The sequence below is a fragment of the Colossoma macropomum genome, unplaced genomic scaffold (assembly GCF_904425465.1).
Source record: "Colossoma macropomum unplaced genomic scaffold, Colossoma_macropomum, whole genome shotgun sequence".
Taxonomy (NCBI): domain Eukaryota; kingdom Metazoa; phylum Chordata; class Actinopteri; order Characiformes; family Serrasalmidae; genus Colossoma; species Colossoma macropomum.
In genome coordinates this window covers 26,694,956-26,714,581 of record NW_023494806.1, presented here as the reverse complement: position 1 = coordinate 26,714,581, position 19,626 = coordinate 26,694,956, and the positions used below count along the sequence as shown (strand labels likewise).

General features: G+C 40.4%; 1 protein-coding gene across 1 annotated transcript; it reads left to right on the top strand.

The window, feature by feature from the left end:
- Positions 1–1,788: 1,788 nt before the first annotated feature.
- eef2l2 (eukaryotic translation elongation factor 2, like 2) lies at positions 1,789–19,274 on the top strand. The gene is given in 16 exon segments (XM_036599181.1): positions 1,789–1,889; positions 4,888–5,102; positions 6,282–6,463; positions 9,590–9,801; positions 10,069–10,126; positions 10,129–10,255; positions 10,390–10,495; positions 12,806–12,919; positions 13,041–13,179; positions 14,127–14,322; positions 14,415–14,673; positions 14,799–14,906; positions 16,614–16,967; positions 17,681–17,863; positions 18,636–18,768; positions 18,957–19,274. Coding segments are annotated over 16 exon segments (2,583 nt in total). The 5' UTR covers positions 1,789–1,886; the 3' UTR covers positions 19,151–19,274.
- Positions 19,275–19,626: the final 352 nt, after the last annotated feature.

The window sequence follows — 19,626 nt, the reverse complement described above, 5'->3', positions numbered from 1 at the left end:
TGCTTTCTATTTCAGAATGAGGGTCACAACCAAACTGTATGTCCTTTGCTATTTATAAAGTCCTGAGTTACCACACCTATTTCAGCTCACAAAACTGTGTAGGTCAGAGGGCCTCCAAGACCAAGCTTGTAAGCGTTTCTCAGCTATTACACAGATGAAACATTGGACAACTGCCTCTGACAAAATCCCACTCTAACTGACCTCTTTCCTTTATATTAGCCCTACCCCTGGATAGCTAATATACAGAGCTCGAGACCGTATATAAAAACCACAGCAGGTTAGTCTACAAATAAATACCATGTTACTTCTCCCTGAGGACGCACAACAAGACAAACAATAACCCACATTTAAACCTTGACAGAATATAAACACTTCAGTTTGATGTCATTGTTCTCTGAACTGTGTCAGGCTTTTTACACTGGTCTCTTGCACAGTGTGTATATGTAAATATGTGTAATTATGTGTGTTTATTATGTGTACATAACAGTGTCTAGTGTTCTTCTTTTACTGCACCACTGAAATTCCCTCCTTGGGATCATATGTGTGTGTCATGCTCAGAACAACAAAACCATTCTTATATTCCTCTATGTTTCCCACTATAAATAAATATACACATCAGCTTCAACTAATGCTGGAATAAATAAGAGTTTCTTGAAATCACTTCCATTACTTGACCTTTCTTGCTTCCCAGATGAGGAATCAGTGCTGTGTCAGCAAGGCAGAGAAGAAGGGCAAACATATCCTTTTTGATGCAGGATGACTCTACTTATACATACATGCATATATGCACATACACACACACACACACACACACACACACACACACACACACGTATATATATATACATATAAAACGGCAAAGAAAGGATTTCCAATGTTTTCACTGACCAACTACTTTATAAACAAATTTAGAATTTGATGTCTACAACACAATCAAAAGTTGGGACAGAAACATGTTCACCACTTTGTTACATCACCTTTCCTTTTAGTTACCCTTTTTAATCGTTTGGGAACTGAGGATACTAGTTTTGGAATTTTACCCATTCTTGTTTTTGTTACAGTACTTTTAAGACTGATACATTATATAACCAAAAGTATGTTCGTATCTGACCATCACACCTATATGAGCTTGCTGGGCAATGTAAATGATCTCTGTTCTGATGATCTACCTTGTTTTGTGCTCCTTTCAAAAAGCAGTCCGGGCTGAAACACTCTTTATAACCTCAGTGTGAATGGGCGGGGCTGTAGGCCGAATATACGTAAATATTTTGATTTTCGTGACCTCACAAAAACAATGAATTTAAAACTGTTCAGTTTTCAGTACATGGACTGTATGGACTGGAGAGTGAAAGGTGCGTTTTGAAACTCAACCAATGTTTACGTATCAAGTTCTTTTATTTCCAAAAAAAGTGAGTAAAATGTAGTTTTTCCGTGATCTTTGCCCTTTACAGTATTCTCTCTTATTTGAAAGACTACACATGTATGTATTCGCTGTAATTAGAATTTCTAACTGTGTTTATCAGAATTGTCATTAACACTATCAGAAGTAGATGAAGGCAGCGTTTCTGACTCTTGTCTGGTGCTTTTGCTCTCCTCTGTCTCGCTGATTTGGTGGCCATTTCTTATCTTATTATTGCAGTTCTCGTCTGATTTTTTCTTCTCTCAGCAAACCCCTATTTCTCCACAGCCTCAGGTAGCCTGTCCGGCTCGGTGGGACCCATATGACTCCTTCCACATGACTCCACAGTGCTGCCTGTCGCAGCATAAACTAAGACTCGACGTCACTCTCTCCCTCTTTCCCCCCAAAGTCCTCCAGCAGAGCGGAGCAGCAGCAGCAGAGGAGCCGCAGAGAGGCCGCGTCTCACAGCCGGAGAAAACTCGCCAACATGGTGAGACATTTCACTGCACGAACGAGCCACGACATGACGCCAACCACCCCCCCTAAAAACGACGGAATAATAATCTTAATAACACTGCTATGTGCTGTGTTTAGCGGCGCCGCGGACTGACAGGATTTACCGGCGTTATTTATTTTCTAGTTTGATTTTATGTCAGTGACGTAATGACAACCTGCTTGAGAGATTTGTCTCGTTTTCAACTTGAACCTGACATTTTGAGGAAGATGGGGTCTGCTTATTATTCGCCAGCTTCTTGTTCGAATGTTGCCGTTCCACCTTAAATGGTGCGGTGGTTAAATTCTGAGGAACCAGACTGTAACTGCTGCACCATTTAAGGTGGAACGGCAAAATTCGAATAAGAAACTGGCCATATAGGCAGAGAACTTGAGCCTGATATTTTGCCGAGTGCCGCAGCACTGAGGACTGTGACGCACAGATATTAAGAGATGTGTCTCTGCCGTGTTTTCAGGCTAATAAAGGCTAATAACCGTGTCTGTCGAATGGGTAACACATTTAGCTTCATCATGACTGAGCTGTGGTAACGCAGAGAGACCTGCGTTCGGGCGAAAGCTGAACGCTTCCTTTAAGTACAAGTGCTGCGTTATTTTCGGGAGACACAGAAATTGGAATAACGCCCCCCCCTCCCCTCCCCAGCTCCTCCGTTATAAATAGCACCGTGATCACGCCCACCGTGTTCATTAAACTTTCATGGCCTTAGATTGAGCAAGAGGAGCTTATTGTTGAGTAGTTTGATGTGTGCTAGTGGTAAAATAAGTCTTCTTACATGTGTTTGTGTTTCTGCAAGGGGGCAAAACTGTTCATCACCTCATATCGCCCCCCACCAAGTCTGTTGGCACAGCCTCTGTGTGCATGGCCGAGCTAGATACGGCGCTGTTTTTTCCCACCTGTATTCCGACTAACCCCGCCTCCTTGGACGAGATTGGCTGGCTAGGAACTAGCTTTGCGCAAGGATTGGTTAGAGGCTGGAGCTTAAACGGCCTCGTGCGCGATGCTAGTAGTTTGTTTCCACACAGTCCATCTGTCACGGGCCAATCATAGCGCAGAAGGCGAGGCATGTCGCAATACAGGTGGGGAACAAATAACGCAGAAATTCTGCGGCTACACTGTGCAGTCGTGGGATATGATATAATAATGTGACAAAAATGGGAGCTATTAAAAAGCTGACTGAAGCAAATAGCATATAGCGGCATGTAGCAGGATAAATACTGCTGGTTCATCATTCAGGACTGCAGGATCTAATGAAGCCATTTTTAGAAGCAAAGCAACTCATGAACTTGAAACTCACCCACTCACGTTTTCCTGGCTCATGTGCGTTGATTTAAGGGGAGGGGGTGGGGGTGAGGGTACCAACCCTCCTAAAAAAACAATAGTCAAATCAGAACTGGCTAATAGTGGCCTCCTCCTAAGTATGTTTGCTTGAAAAATACAGTACTGTGCAAAAATCTGAGAGTGCACTTACATTATTTAATTTTCCAATAGGTACAAGTTATAATACACTTGCATAAGGAAAGGCAAAGTCAATGGAAAATAACTATTTTTTCTTAATTATTTCTTCAGCATTCATTCACAGAGTTTTTCTGCTAAGGACTCTTATTGTGAAGGGGTGAGGCTAGGTCCACCCAGGGGGATATGTGTGGGAGCGGAAAAAGCAAGAGAGTCAGACGTGAGCTGAGTAGTAAAGAGTGAACTCCACTTGTGTACAGCGTAGCTGTGGCCAACAACAGCTGGAGAATAAAGCACCATGACTTGTGTGAATGCTGTGTCTAATCGTGGGGAACGCTACAGTACTTTCATCTTTGAAAGAGAGCAGAAAATCAAGCTCCACTCTTGCTTAAGATCTGAAAAAATCCACGTGTTTCTGTCCATCCTTCTGATGTGAGAGAACAACTAAGCGCTGTGGGTCTGAAAGAATGTCCAGCTGTCAAGAAGCTGTTACTGAGAAAAGGAAATGGACAATGGATGTATGAGTCTTTTTGTAAGTTGTAGTTGTGATTATTTGGATCATGAGAATCAGAAAATGCAACCAATTTCTAAGACTGAACTTTGGAGGTGTGGAAAAACATCCCTGCAGATTTCTTTGAAAAACTGAAAGCGAGTCTCCCAAAAAATAGAAGCTGGGGGTGAACTCACTAAAACTGAAAAAATTGAAGTTATATTTAGTTGTAATATCTGTGTAATAATAAGGAAATAGATATAAATTTTTTTACCTCAACACAATTGTCTATTAGACGTTCCCACTTTTTATGGCTTATGGTTTTGCCCTCAAGGTCTGGCGCCGAGTCAGGGGGCGCTGTGAACTTATAAGCAAATGAATGTGGTTAGGTAATTCTACCTTTTGATTAAAGTTAGTTTTAAAGTGTTGCTGGTTTGTCACTTCTGAATTGCTTCTGGCTAACAATAACATGCTAGCTGACTAGCTGTTACGCTGTCCAACTGGTTCAAAAGCAAACTCAGCAATACAGCCAAATCAGATGTACAGTGTCAATGTTAAAAGTTAAATAAGGATATATAAAAATTATATAGTGTTTGCTAATTAATTGTGAAAGTGACTGTCACTGTCTAAGCTTTCTGGATCTGCTTTGTAAGAGTGGGCCTTCATTCATGATATTGCCTTGTATTCACTCTGTTTTCGCCCTTTAGCTACAGTTACAGATGCCTTTGGTAGTGTAGTGTTGTTGCCCCTTATATCCAGCTCTTAAGACTTATTTTATTTATATAGTACGTTTTCACACTGAAGTTTCTAATGGAAATTAAAATAATATAAATATATATTTTAAATTTGTACTCATGTTTGAACCATGTACCCAGTGTTTCCTCAGCCATACAACAGTGTTTTTATTGATTTGGAAATATAAGAAATATAATACCGTCTGAAATCTACATAGTACTTGATGTCATGATGAATTCCTTGAGTTTTGCCACTGTGAACCTAACAGAATCTAAATACAAGCTGCTCTCCTTTTCCCAGGTGAACTTTACAGTAGACCAGATCAGGGAGATCATGGACAAGAAGTCCAACATCAGGAACATGTCCGTGATCGCCCATGTGGACCACGGAAAATCGACTCTCACTGACTCCCTTGTGTGCAAGGCAGGTATCATTGCTTCTGCACGAGCTGGTGAGACCAGGTTCACCGACACAAGAAAAGATGAACAGGAAAGGTGCATCACCATCAAGTCAACGTAAGTATTCATACTGGTTTTAAAGTCAACACTGTTCATTCAGTTTTACAATATCTGCTTTCTTTGGGGCAGATTTACTAAAATAGGGACTAATTGCAGACAGTCTGCCAGCACTTTGTGCTGATGGCGGTGGTCAGTTTAGCAGGTTTTCTATGAAGAGTGTCAATGCAAATGAACACAGGCCCACTATATACTTAACATATGACCAGCGGAATATAAGAAAATAAGAGAAAATAAAAGGAAATAGGAGAAAATAAGCAATTATGTGGACTTTCTGTTTCTGTGTCTGGAACTTGAATGCCTTTGGAAACTGTTTGATATTGTAAAATCCATGTTTAATTTCACAGCGTGCATCCTGGTTGTTTGGGAACGTCTTAGCTATGTGTAGCGCATCAAAGGCTGTTACATCTCTGCTACAGCATGCAGAGCAAATTACAGAGCCAAGACAAGAAGACTGACAAATCATTATTTAGGCAAAACCTGCTTTCAAGGCACTTTGATATTGTTGTAAAACATATCAGAAGTATAAGGAAATAGCAGTTTAAAACATGGTTTTACTAAAATTATTTCATTAAGAATAATATGACATGATAGGCATTCTCGATTCTCTTTTCTCTGACCAGAAACAATGGCAGCCATGTAAGTGCCAGAAATAAGACACACTTTCAACAGGCGTTAAACAATGCATTAATTGGAGCTGGTGATTCATTATAATAATCTCCTCCCAGTATTTTGCACTTTCAGAGGGAAATTCCTATAAATGCATATGCAGTGAGACAAAAGCACAAGAGAGCAGCAACTATCCTTCTTATTATGGGTGCTAAAATGTTGATGTGCCTATTTAGTAAATCATGACAGTCACTTTTTAATGCCAAAATGGAATTTGCGACAGCACAGAACTTTAGTAAATCTGCCCCTTATCTATTTAATGATGTCATGAAAAATAGTCTCACATTGTATTTTAGTCTTAGTGAAGTTCCCAGGAGGATTCCTAATAGCATTTCCCCTCAAATGTCAGCAAAAATAACCTACTTTTTAAAAACAGTCATCTCATGTTTTTTGGCTGGTAGCTTGGTGGTGCTTCCAGTGTCTCCACGACATATTTGAATGTCCAAGTCATTAAAAAAAAAGGTAGAATCCATATATTTTAAAAGCCGTTATGTATTATCTTCAATGCAGAGCTATCTCTCTGTACTACGAGCTCAGCGAGAATGACTTGGCCTTCATCAAGCAATGCAAGGATGGGTGTGGTTTTCTCATAAACCTGATCGACTCTCCTGGTCACGTGGACTTCTCGTCCGAGGTGACGGCAGCTCTGAGAGTTACAGATGGGGCTCTCGTAGTAGTAGACTGTGTTTCAGGTATGACAGTGCATGCCTTCAGCAGGTTGAAGTTAAAAGGGTCACCCAAAGTCACACAGGAATGTATCTTAAAGGGCCCATATCATGGAAAAAAATTATCCTTGCTTTTTTTTTTGAAATAGGATTTGTATGCATATGCATTTTTTCAAGCTTCAACTTCAACAGTTTATGTAGATAGGTCCTGAGAGTTAATTCTTTCCACAGTCAAGTGGTTGATATGACATGGAAGGCATAAATGTATAATACATTTTCAGAACACAACCATACAACATGCAGAGTGAACTGTAACATGAACAAGATAATTAACAAGATAACACGATTATTTCCACAACCTTACACTCTAAAGACAGCAAGAACAGGAAATCATAGCATGTTTTTCTTCCATACCATGATGTATTTCTTAGTCAAATAGTTTAAACTCATCATTGGTTGCAATGTCACAACCACAAATCAGCAGTTCACTCTGCCCATTTACACTGCAGTAATAAGGAATGTTGTTACTGCAACGCTCAAGTGCTGAGTAGACATTTTATAGAACTGGCTCTTGCAAGAACTACAACTCATGTTACATCCAGGGGTCAGGAAACACCTCAGCAGAGTTGACATACCCAGAAAATACAGAAAATCAGGGCCCAAACACAGGCTATGACAGCAAGGACAGAACCAAGAGCAAGACCAGGGCATGACAAAAAGCCAGAAAATACCACAAACTAGATCATGGAAATACAGTATAAGGAATGGGAAGACCTTGCAAACAACTAGACACAAATAGAGGAGAACAAATACACAGACAAATGAGACTACCAATTACAAACAGGTTTACATAGTTAGTGAAATGAGGCTCTAGATCAAAGCTGGAAGTAGAGAGGAACAATCCCTTCAGTGTTGCCCAGTAGTTATGATTGCCAAAGTGAGAGGGTTATTGGCAAGGTCGGCCAGAGGAGCAAGTGGAGGAGCAAGTGAATCTTCTAGAACAGGGACCATGAAATGGGACATCCACAGACGGTTCTAACAGTAAGAACTTGAGGCTTGACAGGGACACAGTAAAGACAGAAGTGATGGAGGAGAGGTGCTGGGAGTCTCTGGACAACTGAGTCAAAGCTGGGGCTGGAAAACTGTTTGAAGATGAGTCTGAGATCAGTGCTGCAACAGAATCAGAGGAACCATCTGAGGCCAGCAACAATGTGGAATTGTTCTCTAAAGTGCTGTAGCTGGGCCAGGACTCAACACAGACATAGTATCAGGGATAACAGTAGGGAAGACAACAGAAACAGTAGCTTGCAACTTGATGGGGTAGTGAGGGCTGGAGACTGGATAGGAGCAATCCAAGGCAAAGAACAAGAGTGCTGGGTTGGCTTGAGGTCTGGAATAGGGTCGTGAGACAAAACTAAGATGCTTGCACTGGACAGTTTCAGATACCTTGACTTACTTGCCATTAGGTCAGGAAACTGGCCTTAGGCCTTGACTAAATTTTGTAGGACCCGACCAGGACGACCATCTCAGAAGGTCAGATATTTCATTAAGACTGTAGGGGACAGAGGTCACGATCACCAGATTGTGAGACTTGGGGGGCATACCAGAGGCTTATGATTCGGGGAGCCTGGCGTTGACCTCAGTCTACAGAACAAGCTAGACGAGCCACAGTAAAGAAAAATCAAAAATAGATTTCCTTAATATCTTTTGCTGCTCAGATATTACCCTGAGCAAAACACCCCAGTAATATCACCTGTGTAGTTGGGTTTTAGTAGAGATCTCAGCAAAGCCTGTGCTCAGATTGTCTGTAGGATAGACAGCAGGACCTCACAAATGCTAGACACAAACAAATGGGTTATAAACACACAAACAACTGAGACTACTAACAACAGGTGTATATAGGAAGTACAATGAGACTCCATGAGACGTGGAACCAAACTAGACCAATCCATTTCTCTTAGAAGGGAGGACATTGTGACAAACAATTTGATCTGTACATTTGAGCCTGGACTTCTTTCTTAGCGAGGTACAACACAGTGCAACCAATCAAAACTGAGATAATTTACATACAGTACCCTGCAAAAGTATTCAACTCCCTTACAAGTTATCAGATCGGTTTGGATTACAAATGATTGATATTTTGTGCTGTCATATTTTATTTTAAATTATTGACCCTCAAAATGAATGAATTTAAAGTGATATTGGTTTTATGTAAGGAAATATTCTGGGACAGAATTACTAACTGAAAAAAAGGCACTGCCCGGATGAGGCCGTCCTTCAAAACTCAAGAAGGAGACATTAGGGAAGCCACAGAGAGGCCAACAATCACTTTGAAGGAGCTACAGAGTTCAGTGGCTGAGACTGGAGTGAAGGTGCACCAGTCAACAATATTAAGAGCTCTGCTAAAACTGGCCTGTATGGCAGGGTGGCTAGAAAGCCACCATTACTGTAGAAAAAAAACACATCAAAGTGTTTGAAAATCAAAAAGGTGAATGTTCTGTTATGGCCAAGCTACAGCCCAGATCTCAGGTTAATTAAGAACCTGTTGCCTGTCCACAAGCATCATCCAGCAAACCTGAACTTGAATTTGTGGGGTTAAAGTTCACCTTGATGAACTTGGTGCAAAGCAAAATTTAATGCCATTGGAAATTGCAAATTGATTTTTTGAGCTTTCACGTTCTTTCCCATTCAAGTGAACTGGCCTTTTTTCGCCAGTCAGATTGTACTTGCATTCGTTGTGAGCATGGCTTAGTTTTCAGTTGTAATCCAGATGATTCTGATTATTTTTAAGAGAATTGAATACTTTTGCAAGGCAGTGTACGTCAGCCTTAAAAGCACAGTGACAAAAACAGCCTGTTTTATTGTAAGTGATAAAGAGAGATTGGAAATTGGTCATGTATAAATGAATTCCTAGTTTTGGTTTGTAGTACATAAAGCAACATATATGTAAGATGTGGAATACCAGAAAAAAGTTCAATATGGGCCCTTTAATACAATGTCTATTGCCTTGACTGTTTCATAATCACAACATAACTTTCTGACAAATCTTTTGTCCTATTACTTCCACTAAAATATTCTTTCAGAACTATATGTTAAACTTATTTATTGGTTTATTTATGTTACGTAAGTTGCGTGTTTAAATGTGTTCTACAGGTGTGTGTGTGCAGACTGAAACCGTTTTGAGGCAGGCCATTGCAGAACGCATCAAACCCGTCTTAATGATGAACAAGATGGATCGTGCCTTGCTTGAGTTGCAGCTGGAACCAGATGAGCTGTTCCAGACCTTCCAGCGCATCGTGGAGAATGTCAACGTCATCATTTCAACCTATGGAGAAGGAGAGCATGGACCAATGGGCAATATTATGGTAAAAATCAACTTGATCTGAAGCCTGGGTTTAAACTACTTGCAGCAGAGCTGCCCGCAAATAAGATGCTATCAGTCCAATAATTGTATTGGTTCTTTCATGTGATTCATTTATGTAAAACTGTCACTCTGAAATTTGTAAAGATGATTCCAATATAGTGGAAAGTAAACTCAATAATGTACTACTTAAATAATTTACTAAATTTAAAGGTAAAAACAGATCTTAGAACATAATATAAGCAAGCTTTATACTGTATTATATTTCCAGGTGGATCCTGTTGTTGGTACAGTAGGATTTGGTTCAGGCCTCCATGGCTGGGCTTTCACCTGAAGCAGTTCGCTGAGATGTATGTGGCCAAGTTTGCTGCCAAAGGTGAAAAGAAAAAAGCAGAAACCAGCCCTGCAGAGCGTTCTAAGAAGGTGGAGGAGATGATGAAGAAGCTTTGGGGAGACAAGTAAGTGCAGCAGAGGGATTCCACTGAACATATGAAATCAAATTATTAAAGTTTAATATTTGGTGCACTAGCTTTTAAAAAATACATTAAGGCTTTTTTCTGTGTAATCCAATTTTTTGTCTTCAACTTCTCAGGTATTTTGACCCTTCCAATGGAAAATTTAGTAAAACAGCAACTAATGCAGAGGGCAAAAAGCTCCCTCGCACTTTCTGCCAACTTGTCCTGGATCCAATTTTCAAGGTGTGCATTACAGCAGCTGTGCCAACCTTATATCCCACAATTGCAGTCACTTCAAAATAAAAAGTCATTTGTACAGTAATTTCATTAAAAAACTTGATTGACAGGTGACTAGGCTGTGCTTCAAGTACTGTAAACATGTATCTACCCCCATTTGTTGCATATTCATTCCATGTATATAACCCTGAAACTACATGGAATACCAGCACATAACACATTTATAACACTTATTTAATGTATAGAGCCATCCACAAATATTGGCACTCTTGGTAAACATGAGCAAAACAGGCTGTAAAAAACATTCTTTATTGCTTATCGATTTGATCTTTCAATCAAAATATTAACAAAACAAACAGTTTTTGAAGTACAATGATTGAAAACAAAAAACTAAATTGTACCAGAAAACAAATATTTTTCTCAAATCAATGTGTGCCACAGTTATTAGCACCCCTTCATTTAATACTATGTGCAGCCTCCCTTTGCACCAGCTCTGAGTCATCTCATACACTGCTTAATGAGACTGGAGAACACATGGAAAAGGATCTGAGACTATTCCTCCATACACTCTCCTCTTCAGCTCAGCCCACAGGTTTTCTATGGGGTTTAGGTCAGCGGACTGGGGTGGTCATGGCAAAACCTTAATTTTGTGGTCAGTGAACGGTGTTGATTTTAAGATTTTAGATCATTGTCCTGCTGGAAGATCCAAACTCTAGCCCAGTTTAGTTTTTGATTTTATCTCTGCTGGTACTTAATGGAGTCTGTGATATCATGTATCTGAATAAATTGTCCAGAGCCTTTGGAAGAAAAACAGCCCCACACTATCACAGATCAATCACCATACTTCACAGTGGAGATGAGGGACTTTTCTGCATGGCTATCTTTGTGTTTGTTGTGTTTGTTGCCAAAAACCTCTATTTTGGTATCATCTGACCAAAGAACACGGTCTCACTGAAAGCTCCACTGTCCAACTGTAGGAGCTTGAGTTTGTAGGGCCCTGACAGCAGAGACCTTCTTCTGGCGTAATAATGCTAATCCCTGTCCATCAAAAGCACCTACAATGTGCATTTGAGTGTCGGAACTGTACCTTGGAACAATGGAGAAGGTCGCCTGGTCCAATGAGGCCCTTTTTCTTTTGTGTCACATGGATGAACGGTCTGTTAGTGCTGTTTACCTGGGCCAGTGATGGCACCAGGATGCACTGTGAGAAGAAGACAAGCCAGTGGAGGAATGTGATGCTTTAGACAATGTTATGCTGGGTCTGGACATTCATGTGAATGTCAATTTTACAAGTGCCACTTACCCAAACATTGCTGTGGACCAGGTACACCATCAGGGAACAGAACTACCTTTATGGCAATGGTATTTTCCAATGGCAGTGGCCTCTTTCAGGAAAATGCACCCTGCCATGCTCCACACATTGTTTAGGAATGGTTTGAGGAACCTGACAAAGAGTTGAAGGTTCTTCCTTGGCCTACAAATTCTCCAGACCTCTATCTGATTGATCTGTGGGATGTGTTGGAACAACAAATCCAATCCATGGCAGCTCCTCCTAGCATCTTACAGGACTTAAATGATCTGCACCTAACGTCTTTGTGCCAGATACCACAGGAGACCTTCAGAGGTCTTGTAGAGTCCATGCCTCAGTGGTTAGAGCTTTTGTGGTGGCCCGTGGAGAACCAACAGCTCATTAGACAGTTGGTCCTAATGTTCATCAGTGTAATTACATACTACACAGATTCATTTGGCTTAGATAAATAAAAGCTGTCAAGTAGAGCTTTTTCAATGCCTGCTGGTAAGCTCCAAAACAGCCACTAAGACTCATAAGAGACTTTAGGAAAATACAGTAATTTGAGCATGAATGTGTGCATAGCTTAAGCCTTGCCCCCTCTCCACCCACTTTACTCTGACTAGATGCACCCAGATGACTAATTTTGATTGCTGACAACGATTTCCGTCAAGGATGGCAAATAGAGCCCCTCAGAAGAGAGCGAGGGTGTACACTGTTCGATCTGGGCTTTGTCTAGACCAGTCATACGATCATTGTCTTACTATTCCACTAAAACAAATAGGTCTTTACAATACTCATAACGCTTACTGTAACAATGCTTACATCACAGTACTTGCACAGAAAAACAGCAGAAACAGAGGTAGAACAACTAGAAAGTTGAAAATTTATTTAGACATAAATCGTGGAGGAACTGTCTTGAAAATTGAATATTACATTAATGACCTCAGATGAAAAACAAATCTTCATTAAGACACATTACAAGCATTTACTCCTGCAAAATCAACATTATTAATATTTTTGAAAAGGTTTTCGATGCCATCATGAACTTCAAGAAAGAGGAGACCCAGAAACTGATTGACAAACTGAACGTAAAGCTTGATGCTGAGGACAAGGAGAAGGAAGGGAAACCATTGCTTAAGGTGAACTGACTTAATCCTTTTAGTCCTCCATTACTTATGATAAGCAATAGCACATGGAGGCTTTTGAATAATTTGCACCTGTACAGTTATAATTATATGTGTTGCTTTTTTATGTGTCCAGGCTGTGATGCGCCGCTGGTTGCCTGCAGGTGATGCTTTGCTTCAGATGATTACCATCCATCTACCTTCACCTGTAACAGCCCAGAGGTACCGCTGTGAGCTGCTGTATGAAGGCCCAGGAGATGACGAGTCAGCCATGGGTTAGTTACAATATTATGAGAATTAAAACCACTATACAACCCTAAAACTGAATGGTGTACATGTTATTTCACTAATAATTAATTATATTTAGCCCCTTAAAATTCCAGGCTCAGCAAATCCTGAGGCTCAGTAATTTTGGGGGCTACAGTGCAGAAAGTACTAGTTTCAATGATCAATGAGTGAGATGGGGCGCTCTGGCCAAAATGAAAAATGTAACCATTGCCCCATCTGTTGTAAACATGCCTGCTCACTTCCTTAGCAGTGCTGCAGTATTATCTCGAGTGAGATTTTCTAGTTTAAAGATTTGGAAAACTTCCTTTTGATGACATATCTTAAAGCTGGTGGGAACCTTTCAAAAACTATTACTGCCTTAGGGTGGATTTTTGGGGGCCCAGTTGTTTGGAAATGTTGTTTTGTTTCTTTTCTTAGCAGGTAAATGCGGAAGGAAGGTAGATATTTAAAGTTACTGCTAGGAAGCTGAACAGCTTATTGCAACTGTATAACTGTAGTAACTGTCACTATGTTGGCAAGAATGCATTACTCCAACAATAGAAATGACCCACCAGATGAGGAGGCGAACAAGCTAAAAGCTTAAGTTAGCAAGGTAGCTGTCTATCTGGATACATTACCTCAGTCTGGCTTCTTTTCTCTGGCTGAAAGGGTAAAAAACTTGGCTCTGGCAGCCATTTTATATTGAATAAAGACACTATTGCAAGACACTTTTGCTAGTTTTAGGCCAGAATGCTTCTTTAATATAAATTTACTATAGGGTTTTGTTATCATTGTAGAAAACTGTGAATTCTAATAGTTAAATGGTGCAACATATTATTATGCATTTCATTTTAAAGGTGATATCAATTTAAGAATTTGTTGAAAACTCACTTCGCAACGTATCAGCTAAATCTGAAACAATGTGTAAACTTTCTCTGACATGTGACCTTCACAGGCATCAAGAACTGTGACCCTAAAGCTCCACTGATGATGTATGTCTCCAAAATGGTACCAACTAGTGACAAGGGTAGATTCTACGCCTTTGGTCGTGTTTTCTCTGGTGTTGTGGCCACTGGGCAGAAGGTGCGTATCATGGGCCCAAACTATACGCCAGGGAAGAAGGAGGACTTATACTTGAAGCCAATTCAAAGGTCTGTTACATTCCATTGCATATAGCACAGTATCTTGAAAATACAAAAAAAGATATATATTTTATATATTTTTTTTTATTACGTCTCTCCAGAACTATCCTTATGATGGGCCGCTATGTTGAACCCATTGAAGATGTGCCCTGTGGGAACATCGTTGGACTGGTTGGGGTTGATCAGTTTTTGGTGAAGACTGGTACCATCACCACCTATGAGCAAGCTCACAACATGCGAGTGATGAAGTTCAGTGTTAGCCCTGTAGTGAGAGTGGCTGTGGAGGCCAAAAACCCAGCTGATCTTCCAAAGCTGGTAGAAGGCCTTAAACGCTTGGCCAAGTCTGACCCCATGGTTCAGGTAAGCACTGACAGCTGTGATTGGATTGATAAATTGTGATTGACCTAAACTTACTTGTTTACTTGCAACTAAAACTAATATGGTTGTTTAGCCATTAATGTATGAGTTTCTTTATGTTTCGCCAGTGCATCATTGAAGAGTCAGGTGAGCACATTGTGGCTGGGGCAGGAGAGCTGCATCTGGAAATCTGCCTAAAAGATCTTGAAGAAGATCATGCTTGTATTCCCCTGAAGGTAAAGCTGATAAATTCAGTTTTATTATTATTAGGTCCCAAACAAATGAACATTTTGTCACTGATACCACTAATTTTAAGGAGCCACTGATATCATCCAGTATAATTTTATATTATGCAATAGTTTTAAATGATTGTGCTTTACTGACTGTCATATTTGATGGTTAGTTCTCAATTGTCAGATTCTATAAAGTCAAATAATTAAAAGCAGAAACTGTGTTAAAGTGTTAAATATAATTAAGTCAATGTTTTAAGTTAAACAAAACAATACATTGGTCAGCTTGTTTATTATACACATATAATCTTGAGAAAACATGCATCATAACTGTGTCCGCATGGCTAGTGCCTTGGTACCACTCTATTTTAACATAGCCAGTTATCCTTTTTGTTTATGCTTTGAAAAGCCAAGTCTGGTTAATTATCATCACTTGCACTTGTATTTATGTGTTGGCATCTAGGGTAGATTAGGTTTAGTTATTGCCTTAAAGCAGTGGTCACCAAACCTCTTCCTGAAGATCTACGTTCCTGTAGTTCCAACCTGCCCCTAACATGCTGTTCTCCCTCACTGAACACTAATGCATCTAATCCAGCCAAAGTAAATCAGTTAGAGCAGGTGTGGCACATTGTGTTTGGAACTACACTTTGCAGGGAGGTAGATCTCCAAGACCAGGGTTGGCGACCACTGCCCTAAAGGGACACTCTGGCCAAAACGAAAAATTTGATCATTGCTACATTCGTTGTAAACATGACTACTAGCCTCTTGTAGTGGTACCGTAATATTCTTTGGAGCAAATTTCCCAGCTTAAAGACAAAAAAAAATGCTTTCTGACAATGAATATTAAAGTGGAAGGAACTTCAGAAAAACTACAAGCTTTTTCGGGGTAATAATTGGGGGCTGTTTGAATATTTTTTCACGATAATTGTCCAATTCAGACGGAAACCAGATTGCTAATGGTAAAAAGTTCGTCAATGTCCAATGTGAATTGTTAAAAAAAATGATCTCTTGGTTAATAACCTACAGGGAATTCTGAATTATGCTTTGAGTCACAAAAGTTTCTGTTTTTTTTTATTATCTGTGTGGTAATACCCCATAGAATACAGATGGGGCAGATAAGCATTTGGTTGACAAATGCTAGAGTATTCTTTTAAGACCAAAAGGTTTTAAACATATTAAAAAACATTTAATAGTGGTTTAGGTGTCAACAGCTATAGCAATGACATACCCTATATGTCCAAAAGCTTTGTGGACACCCCTTCTTATTAGTGAATTCAGCTGCATTAAGGTGTGCTCACTGGAGCACAGGAGTGCAAATGCGCACACAGCTTGTATAGTCTTCATAGAAAAGCACTGACAATAGAACAGGACGCTCTGGAGCAGCAGCACAAGAGCCTAAGGTCATCATGTCCAATGCCAAGCATAGGCTAAAGGGGTATGAAGCCCCCCAGCACTAAACCGTAACTAATCATCCAACACCAATACCTGATCTCACTAGTGCTCCCACTGCTGAATGCAATCAAATCCTCACAGAAATGTTTCAACAATTAATGTAAATTCTTCCCCGAAGAGGAGAAGGGGACAAACTCCTTTTTAATACTCCTGACATTGGAAGAAACGTTGGATGAGCAGGTGTCCACAAACATTTGGCCACATAGTATATTTCCAAACAGTGAATAACTGTTCTTGACTGCTTAATAACTTTGTTCACAGAAATCAGATCCAGTGGTGTCATATCGTGAAACAGTGAGCGATGATTCGGATCAAGTCTGCTTGTCCAAGTCTCCCAACAAGCACAACCGTCTGTACATGAAGGCTCGGCCCCTCCCAGATGGCTTGGCCGAGGACGTTGATAAGGGTGATGTTACTGCTAGGCAGGAGCTTAAACAAAGAGCTCGCTACCTGGCTGAGAAGTATGAGTGGGAGGTTGCTGAGGCCCGTAAAATATGGTGCTTCGGACCAGATGGAACGGGACCCAACATCCTTGTGGATATCACAAAGGGAGTGCAGTATCTGAATGAGATCAAGGACAGTGTGGTAGCTGGTTTCCAGTGGGCAACCAAGGAGGTGAATAAAATACTTGAAAATGTTGGGGGAAAACCCTTAGACCTCACCATGTTACGTATAACATGATTTCAGTAATTCAGTATTGTGTGATACTTAAATTTCGACATACAATCAAAATTTCTATTTGTAAAAATTCTGAGATGAACTCATCTTAAAAAGATCATTAAGCATCTGTAATCTTTCAGCTTTGCCCACATAAATGTGGGAAAAGGGGATTTCTTTTCCCCAAACTGCTCTGAAAACAAAACAAAATTTATATTTCACAATATGCATCAATGCATGTGTGTTAGATAAATAGAATCACATCACAGCCTTTAGAATTGATGCATTTGATGAATTGATGGCCCAAATTGATGTGGTGATAGACTCATAGCAAAAATGTACAGATGTCTGAACTGCCCACACTTTACAAGCATCAGTGACGGGTGTGATTAGAGGTTGCAGATCTCGTGTGTATTGGACTGGATTATCAGAACTAAAATGGAGTAGTGTGCACTCAGCTTAAGGTAGACTAGGGTTTAGCATTGGTGTGCACAGTAGTTGGGTTAGTGCCTGCATACGCAACTGCACATAGTTTGCATTTTAGTGATTTCACAATTTGGATCATGTGCATCTCCTTGGAGCTTTTGCAAATATTACGAAACGTTTAGGTCATATCATAATGATTGAAATAACCAGAAAGACTTAAAACACAGTTCCGTTTACCTCTTTAGGGAGCACTTTGCGAGGAGAACATGAGGGCAGTGCGATTTGACATCCATGATGTCACCCTGCATGCTGATGCCATTCACAGAGGAGGCGGTCAGATCATTCCTACAGCCCGAAGGGTTCTGTACGCTTCTGTGCTGACCGCACAGCCCAGACTGATGGAACCCATTTACCTGGTGGAGATTCAAGTAAGTTTAGCATCCTCAGTGATTGACATGACTAAGTCTATGGTCAACTCTTTTGCTATAACAACACTAAGCTGCCCGTTTATTAGCTACATCTGCCTTGTAGCTACAGTTATTAAGACCATTTTATTACATACGCCGACAATACAGATGCACTTTTTAAGTACAATGACTGACTGTAGTCCATCCGTTGCTATTCTCAGCACAGCAATGATGCCAACACGTTAGTGGCATTGTGGCAATGGCCTACTGTGTTGGGCTGGCATTAGTGTACTAGTCCAGCAGTGTCACTGCTGTTTTGAGAACGGACCACCAGCCAGTCAGCACTGATCTTGTGGTCAGAGTCTGACCACTGATAACAGACAAGATGACTAACTATTGCACCTACAAGGTAAAACAACAAAGTATGTTTCTAATAAAGTAGCCAGTAAATGTACACAGTGTTTACACACCCCAGCAACGTAGCTATACCTGATACACTCATACCAACGACACACTAACATGCCTATAAAATGCTGGTGTCACTGCTGTGCTGAGAAGGTTCCCCACCCAAATAATATCTGGTCATTGGTGGTCCCATGGTTGTCCCTTTCCACTGATGTATGGGGTAGAGGATGGCTGACAAACTGTGTAGTAATAGATGGGGAACAGTGCACCTATAGGATAGGTGTTTCTGATAAAATGGCCAATGAGTGTAGGTCCAAGGTAGCTGTACCTAATAAACTTTCTACTCAAACTTGAATCTAAAACATTTCCTCACCTGTGTACGCCCTAGTGTCCAGAGCAGGTTGTGGGTGGTATCTATGGTGTCCTGAACAGGAAAAGAGGCCATGTCTTTGAGGAGTCTCAAGTGGCAGGGACGCCTATCTTTGTCGTGAAGGCATATCTCCCTGTAAATGAATCATTTGGTAAGTTCATCTTTTAAATAAAAATAAATTCATTATTAAAATGTACTGCAATTGCTAATGAACAGGGAAAACACTAAAATGTGCCATGTAGAGGTAATTCCAGACTAGCAGGGGGCATTCTTGAAGCAGCTATGTGGTGTAGCATTGGCAATTCCAGACTATGGTTAATACTTGACTCCTCTGTCCAGGTTTCACAGCTGACCTGAGGTCCAATACAGGTGGCCAGGCCTTTCCTCAGTGTGTGTTTGACCACTGGCAGATTCTGCCTGGAGACCCCTACGATGCCAACAGCAGGCCTGCCCAGGTCGTGGCCGAGACCCGTAAGCGTAAAGGCCTGAAGGAGGGAATCCCAGCTTTAGACAACTTCCTGGACAAATTATAATCTTCCTGGACTGCCAAAAGTACATTTAAGCAATCGGTAGCTCTTACACACTTGCAGTGTTATTTACCTACATTGTGATGGAAATGTATGTTTACATTAAAAATAAAGCCTGAGCTTGACTTGAGTTTTCCATTTTGCTCAATCTTCAAAGCAAATAAAAACTGAGCACCTTAAGTTATATGAAGTGTCCATGACTGAGGCTGAATTTTTACATTCGGTGTTTGTCATCTAGTAGCATTAGAAATGACTGGCTTTATAGCATGTAGTTTTTCAGATAAAGACATCATTTACTACTTTTTGCTTTTATGTGTTTGGATAGAATGCTTTGGATCTAAATTAAACATTGAAAGTATAATTAAAATTTTTAAATCGTTAAATAATATTGTTATAAATGGATGTGCACTCATCTGTTCCATAAACTGGGAGGCGTGCCACAAAGCAGGATTTCTTAATTTGCCAGACAACTTTAGCCCAAA